The sequence below is a fragment of the Eretmochelys imbricata genome, chromosome 2 (genome assembly GCF_965152235.1).
Source record: "Eretmochelys imbricata isolate rEreImb1 chromosome 2, rEreImb1.hap1, whole genome shotgun sequence".
Classification (NCBI taxonomy): Eukaryota; Metazoa; Chordata; order Testudines; family Cheloniidae; genus Eretmochelys; species Eretmochelys imbricata.
In genome coordinates this window covers 187,912,605-187,935,263 of record NC_135573.1, presented here as the reverse complement: position 1 = coordinate 187,935,263, position 22,659 = coordinate 187,912,605, and the positions used below count along the sequence as shown (strand labels likewise).

Here is a 22,659-nt window from a genome sequence, read left to right as displayed (position 1 = left end):
GTGACCACACTGAAGTCTAATTAAAACAAAATGTGGAATTCATGGAAATTTTAGTTGATGTGGCCATGTACTTACCATTCTGACTATGAACCAAAGAAATTAAGGGTGGGAGGATATAGTCCACAACCTAAAACAGAGCATTAAAAAGATCTGGTTTAGATCATTCAGAAAGAAAAAACAGAACTCAGAAATATATACATAATCTGTTTATTCCACTGCTAGAGTCTTTAATCAAAGGGATGAACTGAACAATCATGGAAATTCATCCATAATCACACTTATTAGGCCACCAAGTTCACTTTGGTCTAGTAAATCACTATAAAGTCATAGATAACATCTGTATATCAAAAACAGTAGTATCAATGTTGGCACAATTTACTGAGAATTCTTTTTAGTTTAAAAAGCAGAATTTGGTGCCGAATTTAGATATTAAAGAAGCTAAAATAAAATTACCACGTGTATTAATCCCCATGCTCCAGTCCATAAACTAATCAGATGGGATTAGGAAGAAATTTCCTCCAATGATAGTTAAGGTACGTTGTGGAATTTTCACACCATCCACACCTAAGCATTCACCATCATCAATTTCAGAGAGAGGATACTTCAACTAGATAAACCATTGGTTCTTTCCAGTACAGTCATCCATGGGTTCCCATTGAGATTCAGATTTAGAGACTGAAGTCTTGAATTTTGAAAAAAATATACTCCAAGAAAATGTTTCTATATTCCCTAGAGTCACTGAGCAATATATTCCAGTCTGATACATCAAGTCCCCTCTTTAGTGAAATGATAGCTTATTTTCATCTTAAATTTTATGCAAATTCAGCCTTCTAACAAGCAAAAAAAAAAGTTATTGGGAATGGAAAACTCAACAGGAGAAGAGATGAAAATCATCAGAAGCAATACAATACAGTAAACTAATCTTGAGCATCGAGGGCAGGTCACAGATCCTAAAACTGAGAAGTTAATATTACTAGTTAATCATTTCAGTAAACTACACAAATCAAATAATGAAAAGATAACACCACCACACAAAAAAAAATCAAGTGAAAACAAATTTCACCATGCCACCATAAGGTGGGTGCCTCAATTGCTCTGAACAGAATGTAAGATATGATGTTTCAAAAATATGTATTTGTGGCTAGCTTCTTAGTTAGTATAAATCAGTTTAGTTCCACTGAATTTATTTGAATGTTACAAAAATGGCACATTACAATGGTTAACAATTCATTGTTTGGAGACTAATCATTTCATTTCATAGAGCACTCAAAGCCTTAATAATGTATAAGGTGCATTTTTCAATACTTTATCATTATCAAATCTTTCATAGCCTTTACAATACATATATAATAGAATAAGTAATAAAATGACTTAGCACTTCATAGCCGCCTTTCAATGGAGGACTTTAAATTGCTTTACGAATGCTAACTAAGCAAGTCTCACAACAGACCTGTGAGATGGGTAAGAGTGTATGGGATCACTTCTTCTGCCACTCAATTCAGATCCTAGTTTAGGAATGCTCCTGGATTCCTTGCTGATGCTACTTCTCGCACAGAAAGCATTATTCACAGATGCTGCTATCATCTCTGGCTGGCTAGGAAACACCATCATCTTATGGCAGACAATGACCTGGTCTCAGTTATACATGTTTTCACCACCTCCTGCCTGGACTACACCAATGCCATACACATCAGCCATTAGGAAACTTCATTTACTATAGAATGTTGTAATGCGTCTCCTCAGCAATACAGGCTACTTTAAGCGTACCAAACCTACCTCCTCTACTCTGTACCCTGGCTTCCCATAGAATATTCAATCAAATTCAATGTCTTGGTCCTTACCTTCATGGTGCTTTATTGCGTGGGCCTAGCATATCTTTAAAAAAAGCCTAAAGATCCAGGATGAAGGTCATGGTTGACAACTTTCCCCCTCAGTCACAATGGAACTTTCGACTATAAGTGTAAAATTCATCTGTGCAAGAGACAGAGCTTTCTTGGGGGCCAGTTCAAGAGCGTGGAATGAACTCCCCCAGGAATTAAGCACCATCACAAACCTCACCACCTTCCCACTCCACGTGTAAGCTGCACTTCTTCAACCTTGCCTTCTCTAACAAACACAGAGCATAGCATACATACTAAAACAAAAATAATTGTAAAATAACCCAAACCTAAAACACATCACCAACAAAAAATACAGACCAAAACAAAACACTACACTGCATGCACAAATCCCCCATAGGGCGAGAATGAGAGGAAGAACAAACCATATATGACAGATGACAAACACACATTGTAATATGCTACTGGAAGGTACCCAGATACTAGAATTATGAAGACATTATAAGAACTTATACGCAATAGACAAGACTGGATTCCTACACCTCAGGGAGGAGAAAAGGTTAGTCAGTCTTCCATCATATAGTAGAGAGGGGAAAGCTCACTGATAATATTGTGGAACATGAAGGGGACAGACAGCTTTGTTTCCTTCCTTTGTTTCATCTACTCTTTTCTACATACATATGAAGAAATGGAGTCTATGCACAGGTAGTGGGGAAGGGTGTAGAAATGGAGGAGTGCTGCCACGACGACATGCTCCCTTTCCCCTTATGCGGAGGCTTCTTGGGGTTCCAGTTCCAAAGCTTTGCAGGGAATCAAAACTGATGCATTATCCCCTCTTCCTCCTTTACAAAACTTGCAGACAGAACATGCAGTAAGATATACTGCTTCCTTTCTATGCTGTGCAAGCCTCTGAAAGAGTCATGGGATGGGCAGGTACTTGGGCACCTGAGGTCAAGAGAGCTCCTGACAGAGTGACCCCTGCAGAAGCCAGAGGGGCCAGTGGTAACTTGATAGCAGGGTCTCTGGTGGCTCATTGTGAGGTTTAGGGGGAGGTAGGATCCCTGGCCTATTCTGTGGACATCTAGGGAAACAACTCCCTGATATGCAAGAATCAAATAGAAAATAAGCAATTTCAGGGAGTGTCTATTCCTGTGTGGATTAGTCCCATATAAGGGAGTACTGGGCCAACAGGTAGGTAAAATGATTTTTCTTTTTGTTTAAAAGGAATGTTCTTGTTTTTTTAAAAAAGGTTAACGAACACCATCTTTTCTTAATTTGCTATTGGAAACTAAAACAATTTCAATGTTGCTGTTGGGGAGCAAATGTTATGCACCACTCAAGAAGGCTTTGGCTAATTTTTTTAATTCATGACACAGTGATGGTAGGCAACTTTGTCTAAAGAAATCATCCTAACCTCTGGGACCTATTGAAGATACACATTTCTGGCTAGTAAAAGGATATCCTAGTAACCATTTTTATATTTAAAGTATTGATCTGGAACTGTGAACATGTCTTGCTTCAACTTTTCAAAAAAGCTTTAAGTTCCTTTGGGTGCTGGCATTTATATTCATAGATTCCACTCATGCCCAACCTGTAGCAATTAAAAGATATCCCTTGAGTAACAGTATTTCTAAAAATATTTTTTATGCATCATGTAAGATGAGGTAGCACTTTCCTCTACAGTAATGGTAAGCTGTACTTCCCAAAATAATTAGCACACTAGACCCTGCAAGTGGTAAACTAATTATAGTTCACACTATTAGCGGCAGATGCGGTTACAGAATCAGTTTGATGGATTAAAACAGATCTCTTCAACCTAGCATACTAAATTCAGGGCACTTTCCCCACTATATATGGGGTTTGAATGGCCATTTATTGGACACTGGTACTGGTCTGGAGAAAGAGAAAACTTATCGATGGAAATGAAGCAGGCAAGTGACAGATTATTTTCTCAAAACTAATTGCTCATAAGCAATGGAAGTAGTTATTTTCAGTTAATAAATATTTTTTTTTAAAAAGACATCCATTTGAAAACTGGGAAAGGATTCTGTCTGTATACAAAAGTGCCATACTTCATAAACTTTAACAAGCATTTGGGTGGACACAAAAATTAGTTCTGGTTATTGATAGTGATTGTTTGGATAAAGTAAACACTACCACAGAACTTTGCAAAACACCTGAATAAAACTTGAATATTTTTAAAGTGAAAAAAGTTGGGTTAAATTAAAAAAAAAAGAAAAAAACACACACCCATATGACTCTGCCCTTTCTTAGGCTGGGACTAAAATGGATTCTTACAGCATTTTTGATCTACACAGAGCTAGGAAACAAATGAAGGGTTTGTCTACATGGCAAGTTACTGCACAGCAAATCAGGGCGTGAATCTACAGTGAACCAGCTTGCGGTTTGGTGGACATTGCTACAGCACAGTGAAAGTACAGCTTAGTGATAATTTTGAAGTGAAGTGAAGTGGGATAGTCACTCCTCACTTTTTGTCACAATATGTTGCGGAGTATGTATATTAAAAGGCACCTGCCTTCTTGCTGCAATTTATTTCAGAAAAAAACAGACCTTATAATTTAATATAATGCACGGATAGAAGGTACTGAAATTTCAGTTAATATTTTGAAAGAAACATGCATCTCTTTTATGGAGGTCACACTAAAAAGCACAGAATCATTATCTTAAGAAACCGTATGCTCTTGGAATGGTGTCTGACCATCAATTTACATGCTGATAGGCGTCTGAGATAACATTCACTTGAATTCACTCCAGATCTCTACTTAACTACTTCTGCAATTCTGCTTACAGTGAATTGAGTTGACTTAAAGATAAACTGCATATCCCTGTTCCACTTCCCATAACCTCTATCTACTTATCTATCTGATTCCGATCTACTAGTGGGGAGGACTAGACTTTGACTGTTCGGCGAACACCCATATATTGTGGGTTGTTTACTGTAAACTATTCAAAACCAACAACAACAACAGGGATTTTAATTCCAGCTCATCTATTTTTGTTGTTGTTGTTAGTTTTAGTAGTTTTAGTTCTTACAACTTCACAACTTAACAGTCTGCTGAAAACACACACCCCGAAAGGGGATTGGAGAACTGAGACACAGTTTTTCATCTCTAGACCACTTGTTCATGTCAGTTCAGCTCAGTTTGTTAATGACCAAAGGCTGTTGCAATTTGATGGCTGTTGAGTTTGGTGATTACAGTCCAATTTCCAGTTAACAAGTATCCATATAATAATAAAAATCAACACCATAACCAACATTAATTGGTACTCTTGGTAGCAGTCTCATGAGAAAGAACAAGGACTGAATGACCTTGAAGGCTGAAATACCCTTTTACTCTTCGAGGTGGATCTCTTCAGGTCGTGGTTAAGGCATACTGGCAGAACAAAGTGGGGAAACTTCCACTGATGTTCAGTGCTGTTCTTGTTCTGAGGCTAAAGTGGTCAATCCAGTTCTTTTGGCATACAAAATCATTTTAAAAACAAATAAATTTGCAGAGCTGATTTTGGACAAAACATCTGACTCTTTTTGCACCTTTTCAACTATTTGGACACAATAAATTGAACCTGAACATATCTGTTCATCTTTTAAATTTAGATCTTTCTATAAACGAACAAATCTTTTTCAATCAAAAAATAATTAAAACTTTTTTCTATTTTCTGACCATACATATTTTAAGTCAAGACCCTAATAACTACTGACTACTTGAAACATTCCGTTTATTAGTGCGAATTCAGCCAGTATGTATGCAATTGTTTCATGTTCTGCCAGGACTTACTGTTGAGCAGTGGAGTGTCAATAAGACTGGATGCTGTGTTACCACTTCGAATGCTGATAAGGTGGACTTAATCAGTTCTTCTGATGCAGCTTGACCTGTTCATAAAAGAATCATTGTCTTTCTTTATAACATGCTACAGTAAGAATCATAGGTGCTGTAGCTAGGGGTACTGGGGGTGCTGCCACACCCCCTGATTTGAAGTGGTTTCAATCATATATGGGGTTTACATTTGGTTCAATGGCTCTCAGCACCCCCACTATACACATTGTTCCAGCACCCCTGGTAAGAATAGATTCATATAAAGATATGAGAATGCCATAGATGAACTTACCTACCGCTCCATTTAAGTTAGTTTCTCCCGAATCTATTGATTTGATAAAATTCTGTAGAAAAAAATAAGTAAAATATACACATTCAAAACGAGTTTAGAAACAAAGAACAACAAATGTTTTACACTCAAACATGCACCTCATAGCATCCTCATTAAGACTATGCTGTCCTCAATCATATTTAATATTTTTCATATATGAACGTTGAATGCATTTGTATTCTAGTTCTCATGACATAATTTTGCAGTTCTGTAAAGGTTCTACGTACTCAAAAGTACTCTACAACGAGGCCCATTAAGTCGATTAATGTCAAGAAGTTTCCAGATAAATAGGAAGCAATTAAATAGTGTACTTGATTAGTAACAGAGCCTGCATTTTCTAAAAAGAGACTTAGAACTTTCTTGGATACTGCTATGTTAAAATAACTCATGAAAAAGACCAAAAACCCTCTGGAAAATGTAATTTTCTGTAATTGGGGCCATCTTTTTGATCTCCACACATAGTCCATATTGTATGGATGCACTTACATGCAGGAGTACATAGAGAAAAGCATACTTTATAACCTACATAAATCATCATTCTGAGGAACAGTGAGCATAAAATATTAATGATTTGAGATAAGGAAATATGGAACTATTATTCCCACTGTTCTTGGGCTATTTAAATCATTTCCTCTCGTCTGATTTCACTTTTATGCGTGTATATATCTTTCACAGGGGAGGCAAAGGACGTGCTATTGATACTTACTTGCGACAGAAGGAATAATTCTCAGCAGAATTTAATACACTATTACTTATATTTATCAAGTCAGAATTTTATTGCACAGACAAAAGATGTTTTGGCATCATCTTTCTGACCTTCAAGTTATACACCTCATTTCTATACAGTATTATGGTAAAAGCTTTCAAATAATTTCATAGAACTACCAGTTTCTGCCCTGTGGATGTGAATGACAAATTGTATTTCTATAACATTGTTAAAAGTGCATCCAAAACATATTACCTTTTCCCTAATACCTAAGAAATGCATACAGGAGTTTTCTAGCTGCAACAACAGCATTATATCTTTGTTTTTAAATGATTACAGAGCAGGTCATAGAAGAATGGTTACTTATCTTAAAGTAACTGTGGTACCTTGAGATACTGTCAAGTGGATCCCTCTGTAAGTGCACACGTGATTCATACACGTGAGATTGATTGTTTTTTTTAAATAAGCAGTGTCTATCAGAAGGAGTGACAGTCTGAATGGTTTACTCCTGTCAATGTACAGAGTCCTGGCTACATCTAGTATGTGTAATTTCTTTTCTCGCAGTCCCAAGTGAGGTTTCAGGAAGAAATGTAAGTTGATAGATTAGTTCAGATGAATTTATAAGACCACTTTAGAGGTGAATTTCAGGTGAGGTCTTAGCACCACCTTGTCCCTATGGAATGTCATTTGGGGAGGTTACGCCATAAACACCTGAAGCTCACTCACTCTTCTGACTGGAGTGATAGAGACTAGGAGATTCACCTTCCCAGTGAGGTGATGTAGGGAGCATTCTGAAAAAGGTTCAAAGGGAGACTCCATGAGTCTAAGGAGGACTATATTGAGGTCACAGGCAGGAAATGGTTCTCTGACTGGTGGGGGTGTAGTAGCCCTTTAAGAAGTTTCAGTAACATAGCATGAGAAGATTAGGGCAGGGCAGGAAACAGGTTTCCCATCCTGAGAGAATTTTTGAGATTTCAATTTTTTTCCCATCCCACATCTACTCAAAAATTTTGATTTGGATCAATCAAACTTGCTTATTTCAATTTCAAACCCTCCCCCCGCCCCCGCTATGTTTAGTCCAAATTTCTAAAATTTCAAAACAAAAAAAAGTTGTTTTGCCTGGAAAAACTTAAGCTTTTCATTTAAAATATGTTGAAATATCCCATTTCAACAATTTCAAAACTTTTCCCCCTGAAATTTGAGTCAGGATATTTGTCAAAACTTGCCTTAGTTCACAGTTTAGGTTTCAACAAATCAGTATTTGGGGGGAAAAATGATTAATCAAAATTCCTGACCAACTAGAGAGGAGAAAGATGGGTGACACGCTAAAATTGCTGAGAGGCTGACTTTACTAGATTTGAGCAGAAGACCAGCCTGCATAGGGTGTCAAGGACCTTCGGTAATGAGATCTGGATTTTTTGGGCTACCCGTAACAAAAAATTCTTCCATTTTGAAGAATACGTTATCTAGTAGATGTCATTTTGTTTTGAAACAGGGTTTCCTGGACCTGTAGGGAGAAGCCATTATCTGTGTTACTGAGCCATCCAATAGCCACAACATGAGGTGCAGTGATGATGGTTCTGGGTGGAGTAACTAGCCATAGTTCGGTGAGACAAGTTCCAGGTGCTGTGGGAGTTGGATTGGAGGCTGGGCATCTGCAGTAGATCTGTCAGCCACATCAGTGTTGGCCAGTAAGGAGCCACCAGAATCAGGGGAAATTATGCAAAGGCATACCAACAAGCCTCTATTCCCCTGAAGGAGAAAGGCATCTGGTAATGAATCTGGACTCAGGTCTCTTCTAGAGCAAAAGTTATGACATTTTGCATTACCATTGGGGCAGATAAATCTATTGTTGGGAATCTCCACTAATGGAATATCAGTTCTGTAATGCATCTGGCTAAGGGCCATTCATGGCTGGTCACAGACTGCTTGCTCAGGAAGCCTGCTAACTTGTTGCTGAATCCTGTTGTTGGCCTTTTCTGATGGCATCAATTTCAGAAGTTGATGACTTACAGGCAGAAGGGAAAAAGAGCAGGTGCCCTCTTGCTTGTTTATGTAGTGCATGGCTGTTGTGTTGTCTGTGAAAAATCTACAAAGAAGGAATTATGGAAGACATGACGTGGCACACGGCACATGTGCAACCTTAACAGACACTGCTATTAAAAAAACCCTCAATCTAGCACGCACAGAGCACATGTGTACCTAGAGTTGGATCCACACTGACATATACTCAAAGAACAATTATTCTGGATGAACATCAAGGTATAATAAAATTCCTTTTTTCACAGAAAATGAACTTATCATTATGTCTGCCTGTTCATTTGAAGAAAGCTTCAAACGAACTTTCAACTAATTTCATCTACCTTTCATCTAATTTCTTTACAGGGAGGGTTTTGTTTGTTTATCTGTGACAAACTAAAAACTGTCCATTTTGGGAAATCCATAATCTGTGCTGCTTTCTCACTCACTGAATTGAGCCAATTGGTATATATCAGTCTGTTCTGAATGGCTTTCCAGGATATCATTATCCATCCTCATGTTATGTTTAATTGAAGAGGGACAGGAGACAAATCAAGTCCAGTGCCAAAATTCCTACTTTAAAGTCAACATAACTTGATCCTTGCCATCCATAATCTCTGCCACTAGGTGGTCAGGTGCAGAAGCTCTAGGTTTATCCTATCTGATGGGAGAGGGTGTGAAGAGCAAGTTACTCACCCTGTGCAGTAACTGTGGTTCTTCAAGATGTGTTCCCCCAATGGGTGCTCCACTCTAGGTATGCTTGCACCCCTGGTACCTCAGATCAGAGATTTTAGGTAGCAGAGTCCGTTCAGCCCACCCATGCGCTCGCTTCATCTTGTGCCCTGCATCAGGGCTATACAGTGCTGAATGGGTGAACAGCCCTCAGTTCCTTCTCTAACTCAGAGCTCACTGGAAAGAACTCCAAAGCAGAGGGGAGGAGGGCAGGTAGAGGAGAACCCATGACGACATACACCTCAAAGAACCACATTACGGCACTGGGTGAGTAACCTTCTCTTCAAGTAGTGTCCCTATGGGTGTTCCATTCTAGGTCTCTGCAGCACTACTCCTATGGAAGGTATGGGGCTTCAGTGTAGAGTCTAGAATTGTGGATAAGACATTGGAGCCAAATATGGCATCAGATGGTGAGTCATGAGTGACTGCATAATGTTCAGCAAATGTTTGAGCAGATGTCCAAGTCACGGCTCTGCATATTTCTACAACAGAAACATTTTTGACAAAAGCTATGGAAGTGGAGAGGGATCTCGTGGAGTGATTTTGTATTCTAGAAGGATGTTGAAGATTGTGAGAAGGATAGCAGTAGGAATGCAGCTTGATATCCAGCTAGAGTCTCTTTGTTTGGAGACTGAGAATCCCTTAGATCTGTCCACAATGGAGAGAAATAGTCTGGAAGATTTCCTGAAGGGCGTAGTCCTATCTAAATAAAAGGCTAGTGCTTGCCTTACACTGAGTGTGTGCAATGTTGCATCTCTTTTTTCTTGGTGCGGTTTCAGAAAGAAAACTGGGAGGTGGATAAGTTGGTTTATGTGGAAGTATTTATGTCCACATATTTTCAGTAGGAACTTGGGATGCGGTCATAATGTGACTTTGCCTTTAAAAAAAGACTGTAAAGAGGGGGTATGCCATTAGAGCCCCCACTCTCTCCTACTCTTCAGGCAGACGTAATACTACTAGAAATTCAGTTTTCATAGAGAGGTGTTGAAGGGAGCAGTGGCCATGGGTTCAAAGGAAAATCTGGTTAGACACCTGAAGACAAAATTGAGGTCCCATGTCAGTGTGGGGCATCTGATTTATGAAAAGAGATTACCCAGACCTTTGAGAAACACTCTGGTTGTGGGATGAGTGAAAACAGAATAACCCTCTATCTGATGAGGGAAGGCCGTGACAGTGACAAAGTGCACCTTGATGGAGCTTAGAGATAATCCTGACCTTTTTAGTTCTAGATGGAAATGCATACAGGAGACCTCTGTCCCATTGTGAAGTATTGCATGGTTTATTACAAAAGTGCCGACCACCATGTGTCCCAGTAGCTGGAGACGGTCTGACGGATGACCCGGACTGTTAAGACTAAACTGATCAGAGTGTTGAATCTGTGCGAGGGGAGAAATGTTTTGGCTTCTACTGCATTGAAGAAGGCTCCTATGAACTCCAGATGTTGTACTGTAGTTAATGTGGACTTTTGGATATTTAATTGTAGTCCCAGTCAGAGAAATAGGGCCATGACTTTTTGTGTGACCATCAAACCCTCGCTGAAGAAGCGTGATATGAGTAGGTAATTGTCTAAGCATGGAAAGATCAGAATTCCTTGTTTGAGAAGATGTACTGTACCACAGAATGTACTGTACCACAGAAAGGACCTTTGAGAACACCCTGGGTGCAGAAGATAGGTCAAATGGGAGCATATTGTATTAAAAGTGATCCTAACACAGAGTAAATCAGAGAAACCTTCTGTGGGATGGCTGGATCACAATATGGAAGTAAGCAACCTGCAGGTCGAGAGCTGAGAACCAGTCCCCTTGGTCCAAAGATGGAATTATTGCTGTGAGAATTACCATTTTGAACCGCTGAACCTTCACAAATCTGTTGAGTGATCTTAGATCTAGAATAGGTCTCCAACTGCCATTCTTTTTCAGTACCAGAAAGTACTTGGAGTAGATTTTTCTCCCTCTGTGTTGTTTGGGAACTGGTTCTATAGCATCCAGGTTCAAGAGTGAGTCGATTTTTGGTCGCAAAAGGTGCTCATGAGAAGGGTGCCTGAAAAGGGAAGGAGGTAAAATGGATAGAATATCCTGTAGAAATTATCTCCAACACCCACTTGACGGTAGCTATGTGCTCCCAGTTTTGACGAAAAAGAGCAAGGTGGTTGCCGAAGGGAGGGAGACGTGCAGATTGTTAGAACAGATAAGGATGGGTATGGTAATTCGGGCTCTTGACCAACCTACCAAAATTGGGGGGAGATATTGAGTAGGCAATGATCTCTGCGCCATCTGGGATTCACTGAATCTTCTTTTGTGTGCAGGTAAGTAAATTCCCAACAAGCACAAGGTGGCTCTAGAATCTTTTGATATGTGGAGGGATTCATTAATTTTCTTGGTGAACAACTTAGATCCTTCAAACGGAAGGACCTCCACCTTATGCTGGATTTCCTTTGAAAAGCCAGATAGCTGAAGCCAGGAAGCCCTCTTCATGGCCACCACTGTGGAGATGGAACGAGTGGCTGTGTCAGCAGTGGCTAGAGAGGCCTGCAGAGATGTACTTGCAAGGAGTTGGGCGTCAGCAATGATCATCTGAAATTGCTCCCTCTGGTCTGTTGGAAGATGGTCAATAAAGGCATTGAGTTTGGAGTAATTAATATATTATACTTTGCCATGAGAGCTTGGTAATTGGCTACCCTAATCATAGAGTAGCTAATAAATATGTTTTTTGCCCAAATAAATCAAGACATATAAAATCCTCATCATATGGCATCCATTTAGCATGGTGTTGTCTATCATGTATGTTTACAGCACTGACAACAAGGGAGTTTGGGGATGGGTGTGAAAATAAAAAGTCTGAGCCCTTGGAGGGAACGTAGTATTTTTCCCCCTGCTCTGACAGGTAAGAGGTGTTGTTTCTGAGGTATGCCATATTATTTTCACTGAATTTAGGAGGGCCTTGCTAATCGATAACGCAATATGGAGAGATGAGAAGGTGTGCAGGATGTCAAGTAGCATGTGTTGCAACTCCTTAACCTCTTCTAGCAGAATTTTGAAGGAATCTGCTAGCCTTTTGATAAAGTCTTGAAATTGTTTGAAATTGTGCGCCGAAGTTGGTGGAGGAGGCATAATGGCTTTATTAGGAGAGGATGAAGAGATGTTGGTCACAGATATAATCTCCTTGTGTAATCTTGCTTCCTATTCCTCAAAGGTCTCCTTTTGTAGATAAAAAGCTCTAGAGAGAATCTGGAGAGGAATGCCTTCTCTTCTCCTGGTGAGAAACACTAGGGGCCCTCGAGAATTGCTGGCAATAAGCCACCCAAGGGTCCCAGTAAGACCAGTCATTTATTTGGTGTATGCAATATGACTGGTTAAGCCAAGCCACAGCATTCTTAACCATGTTCAAGGCACAAAGATCTCCAGGAATTTGAGTCACTTTGCTTTCCTCAACCATGCGTCATGGTTTGTGGCTGCCCATATTGGACATAGTGGACTGTCTCTAAAATGCCAACAAAATCCTACTGCAGCACAAATTCCATGTCCAATATGAAACCGGTTGAGAAGGCTCCATTGCCTTCACGGTAAATCAAACCCAGGTTGATGCTGAGTCGGGTCTGAGACAAGATAATTATTTGTCACTTTCTCTGTGGACCATGAAGCTTGCCACATGTCCTCTCCTGTAAATCCCTCAGCTGGTAAACTTATCCACAAAGAGCACCGTGAGGCCAGACGACCATGTGGTGGATTAAACAAGCCTTTAATTAATCGTAGATGTGGCATATCACACAATTTCACCATGAGCTTTGTTACGCTTTCCTCTCTGTGTACACTGGGTGGAACAATAGTGCAGAGAACCAGTAACCAAGGTAGAGGAGTAGATTTAAATGTGCCTGAAATAATACGCATGGTGGAATTAAGTTGTACATCGCTCATTCTTGGGTGAGACAAGCAAGCCTATGCTGGAGTGCAGTACTCTGCAGCTAAATAACAGAGTGCCAAGGCTGAAGTGCGCAGCATTTGGATATTGGCACCCCCAAGTCGTTCTGGCCAGTTTTCCAAGCAAATTGTTGCGCGTTTCGACCTTAGTTGCTGCTTTTGTAAGATGGTCACAATGTGAGAGTTCTATTCAACATGATGCCCACATAGACTGGATATGAATCATGCTTTATTCGCTAAACATTGAGAACTATATTCAGCTCGCGGCCTGCTTGTGCATGATCTAAGTGGAAGACACCCAACACACTTGGTATCAGGCAACAACAACAACCGGTCACCATACATGCATTCAAAACACTCAAGTATGTCAAAGGAGTATAACCGAGTGCCGAGGCATATGTCATCTGCATAAAACTCACGAGATCTGGTATATGGTAGGTTATTCGAATAAAAGTTGAACAATGTCGGAGATAATACTGAGCCTTGTGGGAAGCTGTTCTTCTGGTGCTTCCAAGCACTTGTTCTTGTAAGGCCACCGATGTGGTGCAAAAGACATGGATATGGGCATCCAAGGGCATCCATACCAACTGGGTGATCTGTATCTCTCAAGACAGTAAGCTGGTTCTGCAGGTGTGGAAAGCTCCCTGATAGTGGAAAGGAAAGCCTTAGACAGAAATGAGAGAAATTGATGAGAAATCATCATCATTGTCATCCTCTTCATCACTTGGCAGAGGTGGAGCAGTTATGGAAGCTATGGTAGACTCTGTCAGTACTGTGTGTCTGTCCAAAGAGCGAAAGGTGGTCAGTACTGGGAACATGTTGATGCTGAGCAGGAGAGACTCAGGCATTTCTGAAACCATCAAGACCCTAGAAAAGCAAAATTCCTGTGGTACCGGGATGGTGGGCAGTACTGCTGAGGTAAGATGAGCAGAAGCAACTGATGTAGAAGGTGCTGATGGTACTGGAGGTCTCTTACACTCTGATGAATGACCAGTAGGTATTGGTCTGGCCTTCTACAGCACTAAAGTACTAGGTACCAAGGCCCTAGGGGACTCTGTTGGTACCGATTTTAGAGCTGTTTTCTCTCCACCACTCCATTCACCCGGCAGTACCAAACTTCCGGATCCCAAACTCTTCGAGTCCTTAGGCTTTCTGGTGATGACAATACCTGAGGCACTTGCAGCTTCCTAGGTACCAAGCTGGAGATTGGTGGGTGCCAAGGTGTTCGACCTGGCCGGGGATCGTCTCTTCGTGGTAGATTCTTTACCCAAGGAACATGAAGTCTGCTTTCTGGAGGCTTTTTGAGAGGAATCCAGGGATTTCCTCTTCAAAGCAATGGGGAAATGCCAAAGAAGTTGATGGAGTAGGCCTTCTCAAAGACCACTGTACAGGGAGGGTCCCGGGGCTGCGGTCAGAACTCTCCATCATAAACAGACACAGTTTTAGTTCATGGTTCTTTCTGGCCCTTTACTTTAATTTCAGGCAGAAATAACACTTTTGAGTGACATGTAACTCCCCGAGACAGTGTATACAGGATGAATGGGAGGAGGATTGGGCCAAAAGAAATCTGATGAGGTTCAATAAGGATAAGTGCAGGGTCCTGCACTTAGGACGGAAGAATCCAATGCACCGCTACAGACTAGGGACTGAATGGCTAGGCAGCAGTTCTGCGGAAAAGGACCTAGGGGTGACAGTGGATGAGAAGCTGGATATGAGTCAGCAGTGTGCCCTTGTTGCCAAGAAGGCCAATGGCATTTTGGGATGTATAAGTAGGGGCATAGCGAGCAGATCGAGGGACGTGATCGTCCCCCTCTATTCGACATTGGTGAGGCCTCATCTGGAGTACTGTGTCCAGTTTTGGGCCCCACACTACAAGAAGGATGTGGATAAATTGGAGAGAGTCCAGCGAAGGGCAACAAAAATGATTAGGGGTCTAGAACACATGACTTATGAGGAGAGGCTGAGGGAGCTGGGATTGTTTAGCCTGCAGAAGAGAAGAATGAGGGGGGATTTGATAGCTGCTTTCAACTACCTGAAAGGGGGTTCCAAAGAGGATGGCTCTAGACTGTTCTCAATGGTAGCAGATGACAGAACGAGGAGTAATGGTCTCAAGTTACAGTGGGGGAGGTTTAGATTGGATATTAGGAAAAACTTTTTCACTAAGAGGGTGGTGAAACACTGGAATGCGTTGCCTAGGGAGGTGGTGGAATCTCCTACCTTGGAAGTTTTTAAGGTCAGGCTTGACAAAGCCCTGGCTGGGATGATTTAACTGGGAATTGGTCCTGCTTCGAGCAGGGGGTTGGACTAGATGACCTTCAGGGGTCCCTTCCAACCCTGATATTCTATGATTCTATGATTCTATGAATGTTCATCATGGACTGGGATACACTCTTGACAGGAAAGGCAATGTTTAAACCCAGGGGAGCCAGAAATACCCTTTTCAGGTTCCACTTCCCTAGAGGGAACAACCAAGAAAAAAAATAATTGTGGATGCTATTCTAATAAAAAAAATTATAAACTCCTAAAGAAAAGGAAAAGGGAGTACTAGAACTAATGGAAACTATGAACTAATTATTTCAAACAAGAGGAAAAAAAATACAAGTGAGGTAATTTCAATTTGGATGCTGCTGAGACAGTTGAGAAGGAACTGAGGGCAGTTTGCCCACACAGCGCTATATAACCGTGTTGCGGGGCATGAGATGGAAGAGTGCAAGCGTAGGCCAAACGGGCACTGATACCTAAACTGATCGGAGACGCCTGTGGCACAAGCACAACTAGGGTGGAGCACCCATAGGGACACTAATTGAAGAAGGTGGCGGCAGCTTCTTGAAACTTCACCTTCTTACTATTCCAACACACACAAAAGGGACAGAGACAATATGGTCCTAATGATTTCTTGAGAGAGTTCCATGAGGAATTATTTTGCCAAACATATGCAAATTCTTCCATGCATCATCACCAGATCCTCAACTAATATAAACAGAAGTTTAAGAACAAATTTTACAAAGAATTCTTTCATCAATCACTACAGAAATTGTATTTAAAAGAAGCCAAAAGGGATGACCAATGCAAACCTTCATATATAGTTTCATCAGTTCACCATAAAGATAAAATATTGACTAGAGAGAACCAGTTTGGGCTAGCAAAGAATTTGATAAAAGAAAAGGAGTACTTGTGGCACCTTAGAGACTAACCAATTTATCTGAGCATGAGCTTTCGTGAGCCACAGCTCACTTACTCTGAAAAGAATTTGATAAAATCTTTCATCCTTCTCACCACCTTTTCTTTGAGGATGTAGTTGTGAAGTGGAATCAAGGAGAATTGAGAGTGCCCAGCTTCTTGCCGGATTAGGTCTGCATTATTTAAGGCATTTAAGATTATATGAGCCATAGCAGGGGATACAAATAATTCTGAATTCAAGATTTCATAGGTAAGTGAAGGATGATCTGATATTTCAAAATTTGGCTTTAACTATAACAACATATATTTTAAGTTTACATATAAATAAATTCTATTTGGTTAATTATTTGGGATCTGGAAGCATTACTTTAAACTTTGTAGCTCAGAGATTTATTGATGAAAAATAAGAGTCTTTCATGTTTAAGTTGCTGGTTCAAATCAAGCCCAGTTAGTAACTGTAAATTGTTATTATCTGTCAGGAATTTGGTGACTATGTGAAATAATTTTTGAAGGGAAGATACTGGTTCTTTTCCAAAGACAACAAATGGCCACTTCGCAAAACAAAAACTACAGCTAAAACTAGCTGGCCAATTTATTAGCTGTATTCGGGAAGCCAAAGAGCTTGGAAAGTGAATTAAAATTGATATCTCTCTTACACACTTAAGGCAAGTTGGCAGGACAGTAGTGAGGAAACTTGCACTACAGTTGCATGAGCTGTAATTGATCTGTGGATAAAACAGAGGACTTTGATATCTACAAAGGTCAATCCAGCACCTTTCATAAAAATTAAATTCACTTACAAAAAGTTCAAGAGAAAAAAAAACAACTATGCAGCTTCACTTTTAAAATTTGGATTATTTTTTCTTAATTCTAATGCTCATCATTCTAAAAACAGTCTTTATGAACACTATCTTTTCAACCACAGACAGGTGCGGCTACATCAATCTCTAAGGAACAAGAAAAAATGAAACCGTAATCTAACCAGTCTACAGTGAGAGCTTTTGCAATCTACCAGGCGAATAAATCACTAATTTAAACACTTTGTTGAAAATGTGTCCTTCAAAATATTTTGTTTGATCATGAAGTGCAACTTTTAAAATACGCTTTTCTCATTTGATAGTGGCTATCACTTTTATACTAGAAACTAAAAATACAATTCAGAAGTACTACTTCATTTTAACTACAGTGCTGTATGGCATATTTGAAATCCAGTACAGTTTTTATTGTTCATGTCAAAGCTAGACAGCAGATGCTGAACATGACAAATGTCTTAGCTCTCTAGTTTATGCTGCTCAGCATTTCATCAACTAAATATAGTGCAAATGTACTGGCAAGGAGAAAAAGATAACATAATTCATGTGGGTCATATCCTTAAACTAGAAAAAGCATGTGTCTTATTAAATATGACTGAACTGAAACAGGGTATTATAGTTTATCTTTCATAGCACTTAGCAAATTATGCATTTATCAGAAATTATACAGTATGCAGAGCAGTACACTCAGTTATATGAAGCTTCTAAATTATCTTTTTCGTTATTTGAATGACCTTCATGACTTTTGATCTTAAATACGATTTCCATGGAGAAAGACATTGTATTAGGTTTTTGTCTTTTAAGCAAATATACTATTGGAAGACAATAAATTTTCTGCTAAGAACTCAAATTTAATATAGTCAAAATAAAAAAGTTACATCAAAAAAAGACAACCCCACTTTTATTTTAACTATCCTATATATTGTATAAGATTAATTCCCAGAAGTATACACATTCTTGATATACAAAATGTTAGTATAATTCAACTTGTTACTTACAAGCAAAGTTCCATAGTTAAAAAGAAACTCCTCGGTTACAATCTGGGGACGGAATACCTATTTGAGCAGAGTTTTGGCATAAGATTAAATAATTAAAAAACATGATAAATGTAGCATATTTTACAGTGTGTTTAAAAAAGCAGAACATTTATTTTGCTTTTATCATTAGAACTGTCTAAACATAACTTCACAAATAGGGATCTTCATTCTGTCACATAGTTGGAAATCCCACTGACTTCAGTTAAGCTGACTTCATGTAAAGAAGACAGAATTTGGCCTAGTCCAATTACAATCAACATAAAGTGCATTTAAGGAGCATACGGTGGGTTATATTGTTTTCTAATTAAAAAAATAATTACCTGGGATGCCACAAGGTGAAGAACCACCGGCATCATGGGAAGGCACATCTTCAGCTGTTTGGCCTGAGTTGTTGATGGATGTTTACGTCCAGAGACATTAGCTAGAGCACTAAGAATATCACCTGTAACACACAGCAAATGTGCAAGATGCATCTCAGTCTACCTCAACATAATTAGTTTAATTAAACAAAGGGACTATTGACATTTTTTCTCATGTAGTCTGTATGAGGTTTCCCAGGCTTAACCTGAAGAAAAACTAATTCTGATTGTTCTTACAAACTGAACTACTTAAAGAGGGTTTGATCCTGCAAAGTGCTCGGCACTCTAGACTCATCCAGAAAAAACACCTAAAAGTGCTTAACTTTAAGCACGTGAGCAGTCCAATTGATTTCAACTGATGCTTGCCAGTAAGTTGCTCTGATTCATGTGGATTTTCAAACAGAAGATATTCCTTTCTTCTCTAGACAGTAATTCAGAATGAGCGGCAAGGGGCATATCTGTTATCCTAAATGAAAATGTTAACCAGTTATTGCCAAAAATACTAACCTTTAGTTTCACAGTCTCCCACTACTGTGAGAAATTAATTTCTCCTTCATACCAAATGGGTGTAAGTGACAAACAAGAAAGCTGAGGCTGATTACTATGTTTGTCCTGTTTTATGCCAGTATAATTCCACTGATTTCAGTGGAATTATTTTTGCATAAAACTGGAGTAGTACGGTGGCATGCACGCTATTTTTCAAGGCAAGCAGCTGTCACTCAAACTTCTGTAACCACACTAACTCTGAACTCCACACTCCCCTAAAACCAAGAATAATTTCTGGTCCCTGGAAACATTTGTAAATCAAGACTCCATCCCCTTCTGAATCCCAAGGAGTCAAATACATATCAGAATGAACCATAGGAAACTTGTGCAGTCTAGCCAAGTTTAGCAATCAAAAGTTGGAGAAGCCTGTTTAGCAACTTTCCATAAGATATTAGAAAATAGTGTTCAGTGACCTCACTTTAAATCAGGGTTCCCAAACTTTTTGCCTGCATGACCCCATTTTGAGACAATGTTTGCTGTGACCCCAGACAGCAACAATGCAGGACAGCAACCAAGGAATTCAAGGAATTTACACATTAAGTACATTATTCAATGCTCTAATGTGACACATAGACTTGCGTGTTGCAGCACAGCTTCTCCAAGTCCAGTGGCGTGATAGAAATTTCACATTTAATCTATGATGTAACATCAACAGAAGATCAATACTGAGACTTGACGGACACAAGTGAGCCGAATCCAGCTTCACAAAAATATGTGCTCGCGAATGGCACCATCAGTTTCAGAATATTCACACTTGGTAGGGAATCAGAACTCCAGGAGAGAAAGTTGGGGATAAGTTCCTCACAAGAATCCACTGCAGGAAATTTCAATGAGCTATTTGATTTCAGCTGCTGGCAAATCCATGGCATCAGGCTTGCAGTGAAAGTGGTTTTGTACCGAATCATACTTTGTCATGTCCAAGTTGGGGGAAAAAGGATGCAAACTTTCCTCCATCTGGCTGAGATGCTTAGTCATCACCACCTGTGTGGGAGACTGAATAATTTCATTGTCAGCCAGGAACTTGCAGCAGACACACAATGAGTTACAATGATTCTTTATCAAGTGCCAATAGTGTACTCAGGGTGGCATAAAAAGAAAATATGGGCTCTGCCTTAAGGTACTTACAATCAACTGCAGATTCCCATCTCAGAAAAGGCTAGCACAGGCTCCTACCAGCTCAGGCAGAGAGGATGCTTTGTTGATAAAGCTGCTGCCTACTGAAAAGGATCTTTTCACAGCCAACATGTCCAGACCTGCTCCACAAATACTATGCCAGGAGGCAGCCATTTTACAAAAATGGTAGCCTCTGCACAACATGACCTCACATGCACTGAATCCACGAGGCCACGATGTGTGGAGGCCGCCATTTTGTACGTCAAAACGTCAACCTCCTGCCATGGCATTTTTGGAGCAGGTCTGGAAACGTTTGGGGCAGACAGCACCCTCTCACACAACGAATCTGGTCTATTGGACCCACGACCCTGTCTGCTGATAACACAATGCCTATTGGGGTCGCAACCCACTGTTTGGGAACTGCTGATTTAAATTAAGAAGGTTTTGGATACTGAAGTCTCATATTAACTCTAATCATGTGCAAGATACTGTGTACAATTTCATATACTTTAAACACATATATACACAATGCACACCTAAATTATTTTTGTAGGCTGATATTTAAAAAACCTGAACTCTTGAAATATAATGAATGATTTCCTAGCTCCACTCAACTGAATGGCAAAACTGCCAATGACTTCAGTGAGGCCAGGATTTCACCCAGGATTTCTGGATGATAAAAACCAACATTTTCAAGGAGCATATAATTTTTCTGGAATGTACTTTCATAAAAGAGAAGTGGATAACACAAAGTTATCCAAAGCAACAGGGATTCTTGTGAGGGACAAGTAAAAAATAAAATAAAAAGGATAGTTAGCATGAGTCAATGAGGGAGCACAGCTGAGTTACCGAAAATGTGTCTCAGGCACAACTAGAGAGGATCAAAAATCTGATCATAAAGGGGAAGATTGTGGTTCAAGAACCAAGAAGTGTGTGAAAACCAGCGAACTCCACTCTGATTGATCTTGTTTTATATGAACTGTTGTCTCAGACAAACAAGAGGCCTTCAGCTTATACATAAAAATGGAAGCGGTGGGCAGGGGAAAGTCTCTGATTATATGCAAAGAAAGAAGAAAACTCTCAAAGCATTGAAAATATTCATTTAATAAATTCTTCCCTTGAATGTACATATATTTCCTGTTTTTCCAAGCCTATAATAGAGACACTTAACAATTAAAAACCAGATTCTGCCACCCTTATATGCAGTTTCAGAGATTTTAAGGCCAGAAGGGAACAGAGACTCAACAGACCTGTTCTTTTGTACATAACAGGCCACAGAATTAATTCATATTAATTAGCTGAGTAGTATTGGTAGTTTATTACTCGAATGCTCCCATTGACTTTAATACTCAATGTACGTAATGGAGGCAGAACCTGGCCTTAAATTAAATTAAAAGGAGAGATGTGCAAACAATTCTATTCCAAATGCAATGCACTGTTCATAAAAATGAATGTATTTCCCATCATTTCTCCAGTAATGTGAGCCTCAATAAATAGTCCTAAATTTTAAATATGTACTTCTGGTTTTGAATAATTAAATTACAATAATATGACAAAGCCCTAGTTGTGGTGAATAAGAGATGCTGAATCTACCTAACTTGTTATTCTGACTTTCCATATTTTACAATGCATACAGGGTCATCCTGCTGCCAAATTTTGCATTAGATAAATAGGTACATATACCTTATTATTTCAGTATGACTGTATATTTATTATATAGGAAATACCTAAAATGCTACAAATACAGAAGTAAAGTTATTTAGTTAACAAAGGCAAATGGCAATTTAAGGCTGACCACTCTACTATTGATTTAATCTAACTTTTTAAAATAAATATTTGAAATCAATTTCTATTTTTTAAAATCTATTTGGTTTATAGCTACACCTGCTGGAAGAGAATGGGATTAGAAGGGAGTTTAGATAAATATATATTAAAAACTAGCAAACATCAATTTCCAACTCAGAAATGTAACTGCTTTTAATTCATTTCACTTTGCAAAGTGTCTAAGTTTTGACATTTTTCACATGAGGAAATAACTTTCACCCTGAATCAGAACATATTCTTTCATTATCCCAAACAGGTAAAGAGAAAATATTCTCTCATAAAACTAGAGATCTCAAAATTAACCTTAATAAAAGCCAACCACAAAGACAACCCTCCCTTCACCCAAAAACAATACAACCCCCTCTCCCCAACATTAACTGGAGAAGGAAAACAAAGGGGAGAACTTACG

The 22,659-nt window shown here is 39.4% G+C and overlaps 1 protein-coding gene across 1 annotated transcript in view; it reads right to left on the bottom strand.

The window, feature by feature from the left end:
* The window catches only part of ULK4 (unc-51 like kinase 4), a 397,461-nt gene that overhangs the window by 234,188 nt on the left and 140,614 nt on the right, over positions 1–22,659 (bottom strand). Inside the window, exons 24-28 of the mRNA XM_077811124.1 lie at positions 18,729–18,850; positions 18,370–18,426; positions 5,967–6,018; positions 5,636–5,730; positions 76–127 (exon numbers count right to left, since the gene is read on the bottom strand). Coding sequence (XP_077667250.1) covers positions 76–127; positions 5,636–5,730; positions 5,967–6,018; positions 18,370–18,426; positions 18,729–18,850 — 378 coding nt within the window. The remainder of the gene's footprint in view (positions 1–75; positions 128–5,635; positions 5,731–5,966; positions 6,019–18,369; positions 18,427–18,728; positions 18,851–22,659) is intronic.